The sequence below is a fragment of the Typopeltis vanoorti genome, chromosome 11 (assembly GCF_054136105.1).
Source record: "Typopeltis vanoorti isolate ZY-2024b chromosome 11, IOZ_Tvanoo_1.0, whole genome shotgun sequence".
Lineage (NCBI taxonomy): Eukaryota > Metazoa > Arthropoda > Arachnida > Uropygi > Thelyphonidae > Typopeltis > Typopeltis vanoorti.
In genome coordinates, this window is record NC_143559.1 from 28,492,327 (window position 1) to 28,512,801 (window position 20,475).

The 20,475-nt window shown below is 36.5% G+C and overlaps 1 protein-coding gene across 6 annotated transcripts in view; it reads right to left on the reverse strand.

Moving 5' to 3' along the window:
• LOC150101403 (actin-histidine N-methyltransferase-like) overlaps window positions 1-20,475 on the reverse strand; it is a 311,777-nt gene that overhangs the window by 57,827 nt on the left and 233,475 nt on the right. For all 6 annotated transcript variants that reach the window (XM_090401040.1, XM_090401036.1, XM_090401039.1 and 3 more), the window contains one exon: window positions 14,880-14,979. In XM_090401040.1, the coding sequence (XP_090257166.1) occupies window positions 14,880-14,979 (100 nt within the window). The remainder of the gene's footprint in view (window positions 1-14,879; window positions 14,980-20,475) is intronic.

Sequence of the window (20,475 nt, forward strand, 5' to 3'; positions counted from 1 at the left end):
CTAACATTTTGAAAATCAGTTGACAGTTGGTCTCCACTTCCATCATTGCTAGAAGATTAGTGCAATCTGTAGCCAATGTGCATAGATTGAGAGTAATATAAGAATAAAGAATATAACTACTACCATTTCTAATCCTAAATTGTATTGCTGTGCAAGTTCTACAGTCAATGTTTATGAGCTGAGGGTTAAAACCTGAAAATTTGTGGCATTATTTGGATTTTCACTTTAATTAGGTATCTTCAGAAAATAAAAGCTGCATTCTTTATTTAAATAAAGTTATTTTTCCATAAAAGAAGGGGGGGAAAAAAAGAAAAGCATATTAATAAAAAACCAATTACAGTGATGAAATGGTTTAATACCTAATTTAAGTTATCTCATTTTTTTTTCCTTATTTACTATTTACTTATTTACTAAGCTTCCTTCACTTTTTGCTCTACTTCTATCCATTCCTTTCTTCTATTTAGTTTCGCTGAAGCAGCACACTCAATAAAGGTCGAAACTGGTCTGGGTAGTGACCCTTCACTTAATGCATAGCATATATGTCCACAAGGATATGTGTTTTGCATTATGGGATACTAAGGCAAGTGATGAGAACTTATATCACCTTTGCCGAGTTGCCCTAGTCCTGAAAATACTTCAGATGCAATATCCAAGTGTAAGCAAACTTTGTTTGCTTACACTTGGATAAAGGATTAAACCAAATATATAATTTTTCTTTTTCATTTGACAAACCTTGTGATTCCTATTATCTTAAGCTACATTTTACAGGTATTAAAACAACCTAGTCAGCTTCAATGCTGCCAAAACACAGTCCTCTCTTATTCCATGCAAGAAATAACACACTTTCATACAAGTTTCTCCCCTCCTCCCCCACACACACATTGATCATGATACTGAAATATCTAACATCCACATGAAATCAGGTATTTCCTCTTGGACTGACTTAGAGCTTTTGTCAAGCCTGGCATAAGCGCATCACATCAGTCTCCTGTGCCTTCGGTTTATTTTCTGGTCAAGATTAATTTTCACACCTAACACTATATAAATTCTGAATCTGCCATATCCTAGAATATTGTAGTCACATATGGGGGAGGGGGATTGCACAAAAAAACTTTCTAAAAATGCTTGATGCTATCCAGAAAAGGACTATCTTAACTAGTGACTCCTCTCTCTCAGACTCAGTCCAGCCACTTCTTCACAACATTCTGCTTCTTTCAGAGGTATTTTTATGGTGCTGTTCTGCTGAACTAGTACCAACATCCCTCCACTTTCTCTTAAACCTATAAAGACATGCAAACTGCTAGTCAGCATCTGTTTAAAGTCCAGCTGCAAACAAACTGAACATTTTCTTGTATGCCACTTTCATTCATCTACTTCTGTGCTTTGGAACCGTCTTTCTCACAAAGTTTTGCCTAAGGAATATAAACTCCAATTATTCAATAAACATAACAATAAGTTCCTTCTTTCTTCTTGACACATGGCATACTGATGTGCTATAGGTTTTGTAACCTCTCAGGTTTAAATGATATATATCTTACTAAAGAATTTTTTTTCACATCTAACCTTTTAATGTAGCTATGCACATCTGCCCACCTTCACAGCAATCTATTCTTAAACTTAAACTTAAATTTTAAGCAGATGCTTAAACTCATTATCAATCATTTGTTTATATCAATGGAGTCTATGGTCATGAAATGTGAGAACTTGAGATTTTACAGGCATCCAATACTCTGCTGATAGAATAGCGATGAGAAAAGGATGATGTATATTGAACATGATGACCTACCTGTATAACAGGTTTAAATGAAACCTGTAATACAGGGCCATGAGAGAATTAAAGGTACTGAACACCCTTACATATTAAGTCAACTTAAGGGAGAGCCATATTCCAAATTAGGTCCTAGCTCATACTATTTAGATTACACCAAAACACTCCAGGAGTGCAAAGCCTATGGATATACTACCCTTCTTTCCTTAAAAATTATGTTGGTTTTAATTATGATAATATGAAGCTGTATAGAGCCTCCATAGCTCAGTCGGTATAGATGAAGCTCTTTGGTCAGAAATACATGGGTTTGATTCCCGTCAATAACATGAGGAAGGTGAGTTAACCAGTCTCATACAGAGGTGGAGGTTTTTTTTTCTCCCGGTAACTCAGGTTTTTCATCCCTCAAAACAGGCAGACCGGTACCGTGAATGCACACAGCTACAGTCATAAATACTTATGGCAAGGAAAGCAATGGGAAACATCTTGCTTCATTATCTCCCTGCAAGAGGAATCCACAGGATTAAGAAACTGTATATGAGAGTAAATGGTTAATGTTCTTACTGCTTAAGAGTGAGTTTCATCAAGGCCACGAGGCAAACATTTACCAAATAAAGTGACCAGATTTAGTAAATGTTTACAGTGTGAGTAAACAGTTGCAGGGAAGCATTCATAGCCTACTGAAGAAAGATAACCCAACCAAACTATCATACTGCTTTAGGATTTGACAACAGGAAGTTGTATATCAATCTGATTTTCCTACTATTTAGGAAGCTTTCTTAATAAAAGACAGAAACAATCACTCAAAAATTCAGTGTGCATGTGTGTGTATGCATATGCATGTGCATATGTGCTGACTGACATTAATCAAATGGCTGAAACTGTAACTCCAAAGACTTACTGGCTTGAAAAATATAGTAATCTCTCAGTTATCCAACCTTCAATTAACTGATCCTTGAATGGGCTAGTGCATGTCAACCAACTTCCAGTTCAGCACTGTGTAACTGTACCTTCAGTTATGCAGCACTAAATCCTTCAATCACCCAACCATTAAACTGATTTTCTGTTCTGGTTAGATAATTGAAAATTACTGTAAATAATCTATCGGCTGTTAATTAATTTTGTACCATCCACAGAATATATTTCCAATTTCTATATTTATAACCACAAATGCATATGATGGTACAGCATGATGAGATTTCATGCTGGCTGGGGTATTGCCCAGTTAAGCAAGATTCTTACTGTTTTCATCAGGGAACCAAGGCAATTAGTGATAAGACAGCTACTGAAACAAGCTCCAACTCAATATCTAGAAGAAGAAGAAATCCACCATCAAAAGAAATGAAGATTGGAACCATCAATATAAGGAGTATTACTGGAAAGGAAATTCAACTTACAGAAGAACTGGAAAAGTACCACGTGGACATAACTGGTATTACTGAGACTGATTAGCATTCAACACCAAACATGAAGATAAACTTCTTGATTGGAAGTAAGTTTCAAGTAGAGTGACGAATAAAAAAATAAGAAGCTGATCATTTAAAAGCCTGTATGTTGTATTCCTTGGGAAATACGTCAGGGGGGAAGACTGTTCCACAGTACCGCAGTGGCAGGGATAAAGGAGGAGGAAAAGAAACTTATTCTGTGGGTTTGAAGGTGTACTGTGAAAGGATGTTGGGCAGCAGCTGTGTTCCAATGGGCTTAGTACAGAGTGAGGGAATTATTGATGCTGTTTCAGATGACCATTTCCCATGGAAATATTTATAGAATATACAAATGGCAGAGACTAAGCATCTATATGAAAGTGAGGGGAGCAAGTTGGTGAGAGATAGGTCATTTATCAGTCTAGTTGCTTAAGCTTTTAGGAGCCCCACTCCAAATGTGAGAGCAGTATTCGATAGCTGGATGGATTTGTATAATGTTAACAGCTGTTTAGAGGTGAAGTAGCATCTTGAATGAAAGAGAAAAGCTAGTTTTTTAGAAGCTGAGGATGCAATGGTTGTGATGAGGAGAGGCTTGATGTCGCAGTAATTCCAAGAAGAGAAATCTCATCTTGTCTGGGAATTTGAGTGTTATCAAAAACAATGATATTTCTCTTTTTTGTGAGAAATAAGACAGAACTGGGTTTTACTAGTGAAGTTGACGAGGTTATCTGAACTCCATTGGAGGATGGCTTGGAGGTCGCAATTAAGGGCAGTGGTAGTCGATGTTCTGTGGGTTGAAGTGAGTTGTGTAGAGTAGGGTTTGTCAAATGAAAGGGAGGATTGTAATGTGCTGTCATCTGCAAAACTGTGTATGAGTTAGAGGTCAACTGAAATCAGTCACTGATATATAGAAGGAAGAGGGTCGGCGAGAAAACTGAACCTTGTGGGACCCCAGCATTAGTTGGATGGTGAGAGGAAAGGGAGCCATCTAGCATCACACGTGGTGTGCGTCCAGACAGGAAGCTGGCAATCCATCTGCAGAAGTCCTAAGATGATGCCAGAAGTCCTAAGACAGCCCAAATGATGGGAGTTTGCTTAGTAAGCCTTTGTGCCAGACTTGGTCAAAGGCTTTACAGATATCAAGTTCAACTACTTAGGATGCGCTGAATTTCTCCACGGCATTTGTCCAGCGATGGGTGATGTATGAGAGTAGATCTCCTGTTGATCTGCCTCGACAGAATCCGTACTGGTGGTCGCTTAATAGCCGGGTACCTTCAAGGTAGATTAGGAGTTGAGAGTTGATGGTTTTCTCCATTACTTTAGATAGGACTGAAGTGAGTGAGATACGGCAGTAGTTAGATGGCAGTGATTTGTCACCCTTTTTAAGAATGGGTTGAATATAGGCCAGTTTCCAGGCTTTGGGATATATGCCAGTGGAGTAAGAGTACAGATGGCATAAGATAGGAATCAGTTCTGGTGCACAGACCTTCAGCACAATTGGAGGAATGCCATCAGGGCCAGGAAACTTTTTTGCATCTAATTTAGACAACAGGTTTATGATATCTTTTTGATAAAAATGACTGGAGGGCATTTGCCATTGTCAGTTATGCGTGCATTGGAGGCAAAGTGTGAAGCCAGGAGGTTAGTTTTTTTCTATGGGTGATATTGCAATTGAGCCATCTGGGTATGACAGAGGTGGGGAATGGTGTAGGGCAAAAGTTATGGCCAATTGCCTTGGCAAGAGACCAAAAGGCATGGCTGCCATTTGGATAGGCTGCAAGGTTCCTGCTTTTTGTCCATTCAAATTCTGTTTTAGAAGTATTGATAATTTTCTTGCATCTGTTTCGGGCTTCAGTATAGGCATTGAAGGAGGATGGTTTGATCTTGATTTGAGCCAGCTCTGGTATGCCTGAGTTTTCATTTGTACAGCCTTGGCACATCTTTTGGAGAACCATGGTTTAGTTAGGGGAGGGCAGTTCTGAGTAGTGTGGGGAATGTATGTTTTCATGCCAGTGAGGATTACTTTGGTGATACGTTCAGTGCATGTGTTTGGACTGGAAGACCGGAAACAATAGTCCAACCAGGAATGAAGCATAGTAATCTCGGAGTCCTATTTGGCACTGTTATAATGCCAAACTACTCGTGTGGGAGTGACTGTGAAAGTGTTGTTGCATGGGGGAGGAGATAAGCACTAGGTGGTGGTCAGAATTACCCAGGGGATTCACTACATTCACTGCATATTTAGAGGGGTCATTACTAAGGAAGAGATCTAGGGTATTTGGGGAGTGGTTCAGGTTATCTGGTATTCTGGTCGGTTTTTGAACAATTTGTATAAGGTCGTTAGTGATGGCAAATGTTTCAGCATCTCTGCCTGCAGGATCTGTATAACTGGATGAGGATAGCCAATTGGTGTTATGGATGTTAAAATCACCCAGGAGGGTGATTTTGCTGTTAGGAGAATGGGACTGGAGAAAATCAACTTTTAAGGAGAGGAAATGAAAGAGCTCAGTGATTGGTGATATTAGGAGAGTGATAGAGACAGCAGATGAATCTGACTGAGTGAGGGAAGGATATCTTCAGCCAAAGAAGGTCGAAGTTGGGCGATTCTAGGTTAGGTGTTCTCTGACAGGGTATGTCAGAGCGGATATATGCACAGACGCCACTCTTAGGTCGAAAGGAGTTAAATAGTGTATAGTTAGGAAGGTTGAGATGAATAGTGCTGGGGGATGGTGAGACTTGAGTTTCAGTTAAAAAGAGTAGGTGGGGTTTGGTGGACTGCAGATGGTAGTAGATGCTATTAAGATTGGAATTGAGGCCACGGATGTTGGTGAAGTGTATATGCAAGGTTCTGTGAGGCGTGGATTTGACTGCAAGGGTCTTGCACGTTCCTATAGAGCGCCTGCATACTGGCGTCCATGGTGGCTACTAGTGGCTTCACTGGTTTTTGCACTACTTTGGTTTGTTTGTAGTCTATCATCCAACTGCTGTCTTCATTTTGGCGTTTTTCTTCTAGTTGTCTTCGGAGTTGGCGTCTTTGTTCTCTCTGGCAAAGGTTAAATCAGTTTGAGCATGCATGCGTGACTGGGGGCAAGTGTCCTTTAGCTTGTTGTTTATCGACGTTATAAATTTGAATGTGTTTGTTTGGTGTGTTGCAGGTCACTTTCACAAGATGGAAAGTTCGTTCTCCTTTTTTTTTTGTTTATGGTCTGAAACGATGGCATTTGACGATATTTCTGGGATCGAAATTGCATTCTTCTGCTATATTGCCAACATCTTCTTTTAAGGATTTTCCGTTTTCCATCAGAAAGTTCGGGATAACGGCGCTGAGTCTCCTATTTTCAGCCTCAAATGACTCATGTACCATTGATACGATTAGTTCAAAAAGTTTGTTAGCAGGCATGGATTCACTTGTGATTGGGGGCTAGTCATCGAGTATCTCAAGCTTAGTTTCCACCTTTCTGATTTTGGAGGAGAAAGTACCAATCATAGTATTAAGCTGTTGTTTGAGGTTTTCAACTCTTTTGCCTAGATTTAGTAGCTGTTTTACGGAAGAGAGGCACATCGTACAGAAGTAGGGCTGGTTAAGATCGGTAAAAATCTTGTGCGGTGATCCATTTATTTGCGCAGAGGAGTATGTAGCCAGTTGCAACATAAATCGCACACGATACCTTTTTTCCCCCCTTTCTTTAACTTCAGTTTCACAGCTGCAGCACTTTGAAATGTCATTCGGATTTGTTGGCGATGCTGACAGGACTCAAGGTAGTCTTCCTTTGTTGCCGCCATCTTTACTTTGCATGGTAGGCATAGCGCTTTCACGTGGCTGTTTTTTAGTTGTACACTTACGAGTTGTGCTGAAGTAATCGGCTCCTTAGTAGCCTCTGTTAGTTTTCTGTTTACTGCTTATTTTGCACAAAAAACACTTGCAATTACGATAAAATGCAGGAGCAAAAGTTTAACGTAACTTATTCACAGGCGTCACCTATGATTGCCATAGCATTCTCATAGTTCCCATCTATAAAAAAGGTGAATAAACCTGAATGGGGTGCTTAAGGGTCAAAGCTGTATAACTGAGAGAGGAGACCTCCACATAGCCTTTAAAGGAATGCGGAGAACCGACCAGGGCTTCTGACCTAATGTCCAATCCTCACCGTCTCGTGGTGCACCCTGTTGGGTATCTACTTTGATACTGAACGAACGAGGATGGGCTGGCAATTTGGGATTTAGCCGACCAAATTGTATTCTTATTGGTTAAACCAAAATAAAAAATGATGGTACAGCATGACAAAATTTCATGCCGGCTGGGGCGTCGCCCGGTTAAACAAGGCCCCCATTGTTTTCGCCAGGGAACCAGGGCGAACAGCGAAAAGTCAGCTACTGGAACAAATCTGAAAACAAACCCCAACTCAACATCACCAGAGTTAAAGATCGGTACTATCAACGTAAGAAGCCTGAATGGCAAAGAAATGGAGCTAGCTGAGGAATTAGATAAGTACCAGATCGACATAATAGGGGTGACTGAAACAAAAAAGACCAAAACTGGTGAGATCTTTCTGAGCAATAAATACAAAATGTTATATTCAGGCAATGACAATCAAGGAAAAGAAGGAGTAGCCATAGTATTCAACACAAAATACGAGGCTAATCTTCTTGAATGGCAGTCAGTCTCAAGTAGAGTAATGTGGGCAAATATGAGAATGGGGAACTGGACAATGAGACTTATTTGTGCCTATGGTCCCACAGAAGGTTCTACTAAGGTAGAAGTGGAGGAATTTTTTGAGGCTTTAGAAAAAGCAACTGACACAATGAAAAAGGAAAAGTTGGTCCTTGTTGGGGATATAAATAGTAGAGTAGGAAATGATTGTGAGACATACAAAAATATTTTGGGAAAATTTGGAGAAAAGAGCAAAGCTAATAATAATGGCGAATACCTGTTGGATTTCTGCTCAGGACATGGACTGGTTATTACTAACACCATGTTCCAACATAAAAATGTGCACACATTCACATGGAGAGAAGAGGCTAGGAATAAGAAAAGTCTCATTGACTATGTTATTGTTGATAGTGATGTTTTCTCCCTGGTGCAGGATACCAGAGTGTACAGAGGATTTGAAATTGGAAGTGATCACTATTTAGTCTTGAGCAGGATAAAATTGAATTTCATATTGAAAAGAATAACATGTAAGAAAGTTTTAAAGCGAATAAAAGTTGAGCAGCTCTCAGATGTGAACTGTAGACTAAAATACAGAAATATTATTGAAAAGAAAATGAAAAAGTTTGAGAACAGGAATCAAACCTTGGAGATTCAGTGGCAAACTCTGAAGGAAACATTGATTGATTCTGCCAGAGAGGCATGTGGTGAGGTTGTGTGCAAGGATAAAAAAATCAGAACTCCCTGGTGGACACAGGAAGTTAAAGAGGCAGTGAAGGAAAAGAAGAAAGCATATCAAAAGTTCCTGGCAAATAAGTCAGCTTTTACTCTTACAGAATACAGAGACAAATGTAAGAAAGCTAAACAGTGTGTAAAACTAGCTAAACAAAAGTCATGGGAGGACTTTGGCAAGAATATAGAAAATAAATATCAAGAAGGTGGCAAAATATTCTGGAGGTTGTTGAAGAAGCTTAGGAATGGAGGAAAGAGTGCTGTAAAAGGAATTAGAGATGATAAAGGTGAAATGAAAACAGGAGAAAAAGATATCCTTGAAGTATGGAGTAATTACTTTGAAAAGCTACTAAATGAAACAAGCAGTGATGACAGCACAGTGATAAAAAACACTGACCAGGCATGCAGTCAGGAATACATATCCATACTTGAAGTAGAAAAAGCCATCAAAGGCTTGAAATGTGGAAAGGCAACAGGAGTAGATGATATTCGACCAGAAATGCTGAAGTATGGTGGTATAAGAGTCTTACAGTGGCTGCACTGCATAGTTCAGAAAGCCTGGACAGAGGGACGAATTCCCGATGATTGGAGTAGAGCTCTCATAGTACCCATATATAAAAAGGGAAATAAAACTGAATGTGAGAATTACAGAGGTATTTCCCTACTGAGTGTTCCTGGCAAGATCTATGCAAGTATACTTGAGAAACGGTTGAGAAGAATTGTGGAAGAAAAGCTTGGTGAAGAACAAGCTGGATTCAGGCCAAATAGAGGCTGTCAGGATCAGATCTTCACTTTACGACAAATATTCGAGAAAGCATGGGAATATAACAAAGATCTGTATTTAAGTTTTGTCGATCTGGAAAAGGCATATGACAAGGTGCCAAGAGAGAAGCTATTCAATACGCTGCAGTTATATGGTGTCAATGGGGCATTATATCAAGCAATACTTAGTCTTTATTTGAGTTGTGAGTCAGCAGTTAGAATTGAAGGAAGTACAGGAAGATGGTTTAATGTTAAATCTGGTGTGAGACAAGGATGTACATTATCCCCTCTGTTATTCATTATCTATATGGATCACATTATGAAGGAAAGTGGTATTAAACATGATATCAAAATTGGAGGTGTTAATGTCAGTTCTTTGCTTTATGTGGATGATGTTATACTTCTAAATAAATCCGCTACAAGTCTGCAAGATTCTCTGACTAAATTGAATAACTGTTGTAATAGATATGGTATGAAGGTCAGCAATAAAAAGACAAAGACAATGAATATAGGCAGAATCATTGAAAATGTCAACTGTGTTGTGAATGGAAAACCCGTGGAACAAGTGAAACATTTCAGCTACTTAGGCATGATTTTTACTGAGATAAATTAAGTATAGAAATAGACAACAGAATCAGTAAAGCTGGTATGGTGGGAAGTCAATTGAATAAATTCATATGGAATAAGAGAGAAATTAGTCGGAACACTAAATTAGCTGTATACAAGACTGTGTTCAAACCAATTTTAACTTATGGATCTGAGAGCTGGGTCAGAAGTAAAACACTTGACCAAAGACTAGAGACCGCAGATATGAGAGTCCTGAGAAAGATTAGAGGCGTGAACAGATGGCATCAATGGCAATATCATTTTAAAAATGAGGATATTAGGAAAGAACTTGACATTGTCAGCATCCAGGAATGCGTTAGCAGAGCTAATCTCAGATGGTATGGTCACTTAAATAGAATGGGAGAGGAAAGATTAGCAAAACAAGTGTTCTCTGCCAGGTTGGCAGGAAAACGACCCAGAGGAAGACCAAGATATAGGTGGATTGATACGGTACAAAGTGCCTTAGACGATAGAAATATAAGATCTGATAATGTTGGAGTCTTGACAAGTAACAGACTGATTTGGAGGAAAATTGTAGATAAGAAGTTAGTAATGATGTAATTTTTTCATGTAGTACTGTCATATCCTGTACACCCCTTGAGGGTACATGGCAGGAATTTGATGTTGATGATGATGATGATGATAAAGCTGAATGTGAGAATTACAAAGGAATTTCTCAATTAAGTGTTCCAGATAAGATTTATGCAAGTATACTTGAAAAGAGGTTCAGAAAGATTGTGGAAGAGAAACTTGGAGAAGAACAAGCTGTGTTGCCAAACAGAGGTTGTCAAGATCAGATTTTCACTTTATGACAAATAGTTGAGAAATCATGGGAATATGACAAGGATCTACACTTAAGTTTCCTATATCTGAAAAAGGTATATTACAAGATGCCTAGGGAAAATCTTTTTTTTTTCAAAGCATTACAATCATATGGAGTAAATAGAAAATTATACAGAGCAATACATAGTCTATATTTAAGTTGCAAGTCCACAGTTAGAATAGGAGGGAACACAGAAAGATGGTTTGATGTAAAATCAGTGTATTACATTAGTTCAATGTAAGACAAGGATGAACGTTAACTGCACTCTTATTCATCATCTATATAGACCACTTCATGAAAGAAAGTGGCATTAGGCTTAATATTGTAATTAGAAATGTCAAACTTAGCTCTTTGCTTTATGTAAATGATATCGACTTCTAAACACATCTAGTGCAATTCTCGGAGATTCTCTAACTAAACTGAACATCAACTGTAACATATTTGGCATGAAAATCAGCAATAAAATAACCAAAACTAAGAACACAGGAAATATCAAGTGCATTCTGAATGGAAAGCCTATAGAACAAGTAAAATATTTCAGCTATTTATGAACAGTCAGTGTTTAGTGAAGGTGACAAGTTAAATCTGGTAATAGACAACTGCATAAACAAAGCTGGTATGGTGGGTAGCCTGCTGAAAAAATTTATATGGAATAATAGAGAAATTAGTCAAAACACCAAACTAGCAGTATACAAGACAATGTTCAAACCAGTTTTAAGTTATGGGTCTGAGAGTTGGGTTAGAAATAAAGCACTTAGTCAAAGACTAGAGACCACAGATATGAGAGTTCTGAGAAAAATTAGGTGAGTGAACCAATAGCAGCAATGGCAGAATCATATTAAATATGAAGATATTAGAAAGGAACTTGACATTGTTAGCATTCAAGAATGTTGAAGCAGAGCTAATCTAAGGTAGTATGGCCACTTAAATAAAATACTAATACTAATTAATACTTCCTCTTATCTAATTGAGTACAAGTTGATTAAAACTATGAAGCAAAGAAATACGATTCAGGATATCACTAGAAATATTATAGATACATGGATGGTTAATACGTCTTGCTATCTGATGTGCAGACCTTCTTCTTCAAGTGTCATCCCCTAGAAAGAGGTTGGCAACCATGTCACAGAACTTGTTTCTTTCTTTCTTTTGCTGTTCTGGAACATTTATGGTAATTAAAACCAGTCCAGTCCTTAATATCTTCAAACCACATTCTCCTGTGTCTACTTCTCCCTCTTTTCCCCTCCAGTTTCCCTTCTAATATTAATTTCTGAATGCCTTCTTGTCTAGTTAGATGCCCAAAATATTTAAGTTTTCGTTCTTCAATTATTTTCATTAATGTTATTTTCATTTTTGCTTTCTTTAAAACATCATTTTCTCTGTCCATGATATTTTCAACATTCTTCTGATAGTCCACATTTTGAAAGCTTCTAATTTTTTTCTCTGCTTTTTTATTTAGAGTCTCCAAGTTTCGCTGTTATAGAGAAGGCTTAACCAGATATAGCATTTCATTAAAATTTTTCTTGTATCTATGTTAATGTCTCTGGATATCAGAACAGTTTCCATACCAATAAAGGCTTTTCTTGCTATGTCTATTTTCTTCTTTTTATTTCTTTAAAGGGAATTTCTCTGTCTGTAAACATTTGTCCCAAATATATAAAAGACTGAACTTGTTCAATTTTCTTTTTGTTAACAGTTATGTTTAGTTTCTTACTGATTGGTTCTTTTGATAAAATCATGCACTTTGTTTTCTTTAGGTTAATAATTAATCTCATGTCTAAGCTTCTGCTGTAAATTTCTGTGACTAAGTTTTGAAGATCATCATCAGATTCAGCTATAAGGACTGTGTAATCTGCATATCTGAAATTGTTAAAGTTCCTACCCTTGAACGTTTACACCATTCAGTTCTGAAATATTTTTAAAAACTTGCTCACTATATATATTATACAGTAAGGGTGATAAGACACCCTTGTCTTCTTCCTTTTTTGATTTCAAAGTTGTAAGAATATGCATTTTTATATCTTATTGAAGTCATTTGCTTCCAGTATATATTTGTAATTATATGTAAAATTTTTCCCTTTTAACCCGTTATTCTGTAAGATACGTATTAATTTCTTGTGATCTATTGAATCAAATGCTTTGGTGTAATCAACAAAACAAAGATATATGCTTTTCTGGTTATGTGCAGACCTAAACTCTTAATAATAGGCATGAAATAAGCTATAATTCTAACTAACAGGTCATAGTTTCATATACCACCAGAGGCAAGGATAGGTAGTTGGTGAATTTCAATATCTAGTGTGAGACTGCCCTACTTATATAAAAGTTTCATGCTTGTTCTCTAGAGCAGGGTTTCTAGATTATTTAATATTCAGCCCACTAACACATTACTAATGTGCTATAAGTTTACAATCTTTTGTGGATGGAAGTCACATTAAAAACAAAATCTGTGCATGGTAGTTCAGCTGTGGTCATATCAAGTTTTATGAGAGAGAGAGAGAGAATAATTTACTTATTCCTAACTGTCAGTGTGTTTCTCAATGTTCAAGTGATTTTTCGCTGACTTTTCAATGAAAGTTTTAGTTTGATTGTACACAGCCTGTAAGCCTCTCATCCTTGTGTCATATTCAACTGGCAACCATTATCTTTTTTGTGATTTTACAGCCTGTTTATATGATCTTGTAGGATCTCTAAATCAACTTTATATCATGAACTACTGGATATTCCACCTAAAATCATTCCCAAAATCATTAATGCACAATCAAATGGAAGTGGTCCAAGTACAGAATCCCATTGCACATTACTTGTCACCTACCTACTCCTTGAGTTGGCAAGTGACGATTTGCATGGATTTTGGATTAGAGAACAGAAACTTTGTGTCATTTATTTCACAATCAAATAATGAGAACAAAAGCCTAAGGAATTTGCTAGGTGTGGAATTACCTGTAACAAAAAATTTTGGATGACTCTGTTGTTGGAAGTTTTCCACTCAATTATACTATAAATTAAAGACGCCAAGAAATTATATACTTGGTTTAATTCTTTATCCAAGTGTAGGCAAACAAAGTTCACCTCAAATATAATCAAGACAGGGCGACTCGTATACAGAAGCTAATGACTTCACATCACTTGCCTTAGTATCCCATAATGCAAAGCACATATCCTTATGGGTATGTATAATGCTATGCATTATGGGAAGGGTCACTACCCAGACCGGTTTTGACCTTTACTGAGGTCTCTTCAGTGGGAGCCAGACCAACTGATGTGAAGTCATTAGCTTCTATATATCAGTTGCCCTGTCCTGATTATTATTTTAGGTGCAAACTTTGTTTGCTTAAACTTGGATAAAGTTTAAAGGATAAACTTGGTTTAAAGGTTTAAACCAAGTTTATAATTTCTTGATATATCCTTAATTTATAGTTCAACGAAGTGGAAAAACTTCTAACAACTATCTCTAATCCAGAGTCTTTTAATAATAAGGTGTGACACCTTTTGGCAACTCATATGAAATTATGACTTCTGCATTACTTCAACTTTAGTATCACCTCTGGGTCTGGCTCCCACTGATGAGACCCCCAATGAAGGTCGAAACCGGTCTGGGTAGTGACCCTTCCCATAATGCATAGCATTATACAGATCCGTAAGGATACATGCTTTGCATTATAAGATACCAAGGCAAGTGATGTGAAGGCATTAGCTTCTATATATGAGTTGACCTGTCCTGATTATATTTCAGGTGCAAACTTTGCTTACACTTGGATAAATGATTAAACCCAGTATATAATTCCTTGGTATCGTTAATTTATTTGAATGACCTGATAAAATAAAATAAAAAATGATTAGTTACATGCACAGCAGACATTCTAGGAAAAAAACATTATCAAGATGGGTGAATAAAAATACTCAAAGGATTAAGTTACTCTTTCACTTTATCTGTGAAGTTTAACCTTTTACAGTAAGCTGTTTATAACATAGCATCATTCATGCTACTAACATTACACTTATCTCGTCACATTTCTTGGATCAGAGAAGATTTGAAGATCTCAAATGACTGTTTAGTAAACCATAACTAGATTACAGTTAAAAGATATTTACTAGGAAATAAACGTAAATAATTACCAAGTTTTATAGTCAGACAATCATTCTCATTTTCAGGAAAAACAAATCCATTGTTAATAAAAAACTCTGCATTACTTCTTCTCCCATAAAATATATGAATCTAAATGTTGGGAAGTAAAAAAAGATTAAAAACATAATTTAAAAAAAAATAATAATTATTTAAAAGCATGAGTGTACATTTAAAACAAACCCGGAACACTGGTAAAAGCAGTTGCTAACAATGTATATAAAATCAGAATATTATCTGGATGCCTATAATCAATATACCAATGCTGGTAGTAGGCTTTAAATGTATATATGATTCAATTTTAGATTTCTTTTTTCTGTTTAATATTAAACCCATTGACAAAAGAACCTAAAACACAGTTGGGCTAAATGGTCTAAGAATCTTACTCAGACTAAACGTTAGTAGCCGTGTGGGAGGAACTTGTTTGGGAGTAACTCATGTTGAAGGGCTAATGAAATAAACCAGCACTAAAAGAGGGTTAAAAACTATTAACTCTTCAAGAAGTATTTCATCTGAATTACAGAAACATGTTCAGGGAGTACAATATAAAATTTGTACATACAAAAAAAAAAAAAAGGCAATACAGAACTAGGTTAAACAAGTGGATGAACCAACTAGATGGGGGTATTCTCTGTGGACACCTGACGATGATCTTGGTTGTAAACTGGGATCCCAGAGAATTAGTGTTCAACATAGTTTGGGAAGTTTTACACATTCATATTTATTATTTTTTTTCTTTTTCTTTTTTTTTTTTTTTGAGGTAGCTACAGATTCTAAAAAAATCGTTCTTTTGAATTTACTGCAATGGAGCATGATGTTTTTTTACCCAATTGATTCTATGTGTACTATCTAAAGCACGGTCTGCTAGACAATTGTAGTCTTTGCTGCAGATGTATTTTACATGTTCTTCAATGTGGATGGCAGTTGATCTTCTATTTGTCCCCAGTATGCCAACTTGCAAGGGAAACCTATGTATACCAGGAACTAGTTTCAAGTGTGGCTTGAAGATTTTGCAGCAGGTGTATATATATATATATATATATATATATTTTTTTTTTTTTTTTTTTTTTTATTCTGGCTATTTTTTCTGATGTGCCTCAGACATAGGAAATGATGATGATATTACTATAATCCTTCTGAAGAGAAGGTCATAGATTTGGGAAATTTTTTTTTTTATTTTTGATTCTGGAGGAATTATAACCACTAATGGCTATACAAAGGAACCATAATCTACGACAACTGCCTTTCCACAATTTACTTTGTTAGCTTTTTCTACCTCAAGTATGCCAGGCCTGGTTGGCCGAATGGTTAGTGTAGCTGCTCTCCAGCCAAGAAGCTAGGGGTTTGAATCCCACCCAGGACATGAAGGATGTTAGCGATTGTCTTTCACCTTCATACATTCATCCAGATAAATATGTATGCACTCTTCCAAGAAGGAGGGGATCACCATGGGAGAAGTAGAACTTACCCTCCTGCAATGGGATTTTCAGTGGACTCACACTAAGTAGAATATAACACTAGGAAAATGAAAAAGAAGAAGTAGCAACATGATATGTATTCCTGATTGCATTCTTCTTGAATAGTTTCTACTACTGTCATTGCTTGTTTTATTTAAGTCTTTCAATTCCTCCAGATATCCAAAACATCTTAACTCTCAGTTTCACATCATATTTGATTCTTTTTCAATTTCTTAAGTTTTCAATTTAATATTATAGCATATTTGTCATACTAGCAAATCATATATTATATAATCATCATCATCATCATCATCAAATTCCTGACATTTACCCTCAAGGGGGTGTACAAGATATGATAGTACTACATGAAAAATTTACATCATTACTAACTTCCTACCTACAATTTTCTACCAAATCAATCTGTTACCTCTCAAAGCTACAACATTGTCAGATCTTATATTTATATATCTATCTTCTAAGGCACTTTTTACCATATCAATTCACCTATATCTTGGTCTTCCTCTGGGTCTTTTTCCTGTCAATCTAGCAGAGAACACTTCTTTGGCTAATCTTTCCTCGCCCATTCTGTTTGAGTGACCATACCACCTGAGATTAGCTCTGTTAACGCATTCCTGGATGCTGATGATGTCAAGTTCTTTCCTAATAGCCTCGTTTTTAATATGATATTGCCGTTGATACCATCTGTTCATGCCTCTAATCTTTCTCAGGACTCTCATATCTGCAGTCTCTATCTTTGGTCAAATGTCCTACTTCTGACCCAGCTCTCAGATTCATAAGTTAAAATTGGTTTGAACACTGTCTTGTATACAGCTAATTTAGTGTTTTGACTAATTTCTCTCTTATTTCATATAAATTTATTCAGCTGACTTCCTACCATACCAGCTTTGTTGATTCTGTTGTCTATTTCCATATTTAATTTACCATCTTCACTAAAAATCATGCCTAAGTAGCTGAAATGTTTTACTTGTTCTATAGGTTCGACATTCACAATGCAGCTGATATTTTCAATGCTTCTGCCTATTTTCATTATCTTTGTCTTGTTATTGCTGACCTTCATACCATATCTATCAACAACAGTTATTCAATTTAGTCAAAGAATCTTGCAGACTTGTAGCAGATTTATTTAGAAGTATAACATCATCTGCGTAAAGCAAGGAACTGACATTAACATCTCCAATTTTGATATCAGATTTAATACCATTTTCCTTCATAATGTAATTGATATACATAATGAATAACAGAGGTGATAATGTATATCCTTGTCTGACCAAAAATTTAACATTAAACCATCTCCCTGTACTTCCTTTAATTCTAACTGCTGACTTACAACTCAAATAAAGACTAAGTATTGCTTGATATAATGATCCACTAACACCATACAACTGTAGCGTTTTGAATAGCTTCTCTCTTGGCACCTTGTCATATGCTTTTTCCAGATCTACAAAACTTAAATACAGATCTTTGTTATATTCCCATAATTTCTCAACTATTTGTTGTAAAGTGAAAATCTGATCATGACAGCCTCTATTTGGCTTGAATTCAGCTTGTTCTTCCCCAAGCTTCCCTTCCAAAATCCTATTCAACCGTTTCTCAAGAATACTTGCACAAATCTTACCAGGAACACTCAGAAGAGAAATACCTATGTAATTTTCACATTCAGTTTTATTTCCCTTTTTATATATAGGTACTATGACAACTCTACTCCAATCATCTGGAATTCATTCTTCTGGCGAGGCTTCTGAACTATGAAGTGCAGCCACTGTAAGACTTTTATACCTCCATACTTGAGCATTTCTGGTCTATTATCATCTACTCCAGCAGCCTTTCCACATTTCGGACTTTTGATGGCTTTTTCTACTTCAAGCATGGATATGTATTCCTGATTCATGCCTGATCAGTGTTTTTTTATCACTGTGCTCTCATCACTGCTAGTTTCATTTAGCAATTTTTCGAAGTAATTACTCCATACTTCAAGTATATCTTTTTCTCCAGTTTTCATATCACCTTCATCATCTCTAATTCCTCTTACAGCACGCTTTCCTCCATTTCTGAGCTTCTTCAACAACCTCCAGAATATCTTGCCACCTTCTTGATATTTATTTTCTATGTTCTTACCAAAGTCTTCCCATGACTTTTGTATAGCTAGTTTTACACAGTGTTTAGCTTTCTTACATTTGTCTCTGTATTCTCTAAGAGCAAAAGCTGACTTATTTGTCAGGAACTTGTGATATACTTTCTTCTTTTCCTTCACTACCTCTTTAACTTCCTGTGTCCACCAGGGAGTTCTGAGTTTTCTATCCTTGCAGACAACCTCACTGCATGCCTCTCTGGTAGAATCAATGAATGTTTTCTTCAGAGCTTGCCACTGAATCTCTAACGTTTGATTCCTATTCTCAAACTCTCTCATTTTTTCTTCAATAATGTTTGTATATTTTAGTCTACAGTTCACATCTGAGAGCTGCTCAACTTTTATTCATTTTAAAACTTTCTTACATGTTCTTCTTTTCATATGAAATTCAATTTTATCCTACTTAAGACTAAATAGTGATCACTTCCAATTTCAAATCCTCTGTACCCTCTAGTGTCCTGCGCCAGTGAGAAAACATCACTATCAACAATAATATAGTCAATGAGACTTTTCTTATTCCTTGCCTCTTCTCTCCATGTGAATTTGTGCACATTTTTATGTTGGAACATGGTGTTAGTAATAACCAGTCCATGTCCTCAGTAGAAATCCAACAGGTATTTGCCATTATTATTAGCTTTGCTCTTTTCTCTAAATTTTCCCAAAATATTTTTGTATGTCTGACAATTATTTCCTATTTTGCTATTTAGATCCCGAACAAGGACCAACTTTTCATTTTTCATTGTGTCAGTTGCTTTTTCTAAAGCCTCAAAAAATTCCTCCACTTCTACCTTAGTAGAACCTTCTGTGGGACCATAGGCACAAATAAGTCTCACTGTCCAGTTCCCTATTCTGATATTTGCCCACATCACTCTACTTAAAATTGCCTGCCGTTCAAGAAAATTAGCCTCGTATTTAGTCTTGAATACTATGGCTACTCATTGCCTGAATATAACATTTTGTATTTATTGCTCAGAAAGATCTCACCAGTTTTGGTCTTTTTTTTTGTTTCAGTCACCCCTATTATGTCAATCTGTTACTTATCTAATTCCTCAGCTAGCTCCATTTCTTTGCCATTCAGGCTTCTTATATGTTGATAGTATCAATCTTCAATTCTGGTGATATTGAGTTGGGGTGTGTTTTAGGATTTGTTCCAGTAGCTGACTTTTCGCTGTTCGCCCTGGTTCCCTGGCGAAAACAATGGGGGGCCCTTGTTTAACCAGGCGATGCCCCAGCCGACATAAAATTCTATCATGTTGTACCATCATTTAATATTGTGGTTTAAGCCAATAAGAATACAATTTGGTTAGCTAAATCCCAAATTGCCAGCCCATCCTCGTTCGTTCAGTATCAAGATACCTAACAGAGTGCACCACGAGAAGGTGAGGATTGGACATTCAGAAGCCCTGGTTGGTTCTCCACATTCCTTTAAACGCTATGTGGAGGTCTCCTCTCGGTTATACAGCTTTGAACCTTATGATTTGATTTGTATTATAACAGAGTGACAAATACATTGGACAAAAGATATGCATACACACTGTGGTAATTTAAATTTTGTAAGGCTTTGATGGACTGCCACATGACATGCTAGTAACTAAAGCGGAATGGATACAGTGCTTCATAAATACCACTTAAATCTACTGGTCACAAAAAATTTCACTCGCCCACAGTATGAATTCTGGTAAAAGGTGTGTGTAATGAAATGGTTTAGCTATCAAGGTACACTGCAAATTAGGTTTGGAGAGGAATTATATAAATAAACGAATGTCTCTTTTGATTTTTATCTACGTATTTCAATAATGAGCAAGTTTCTCCACATTTGAAATATCTACAGAAGAAAATTGTCTACTGGAATCTTTAATTTCCTTAATTAATTTCTGTTTAACAACACTGGCAATAACTGATAGATTCTTTATATTTCATGCCATTTGATACTGTTCTGCTTTTGAGCCTATGATGTTGAAGTAAAATGGCTTATCGAATTTA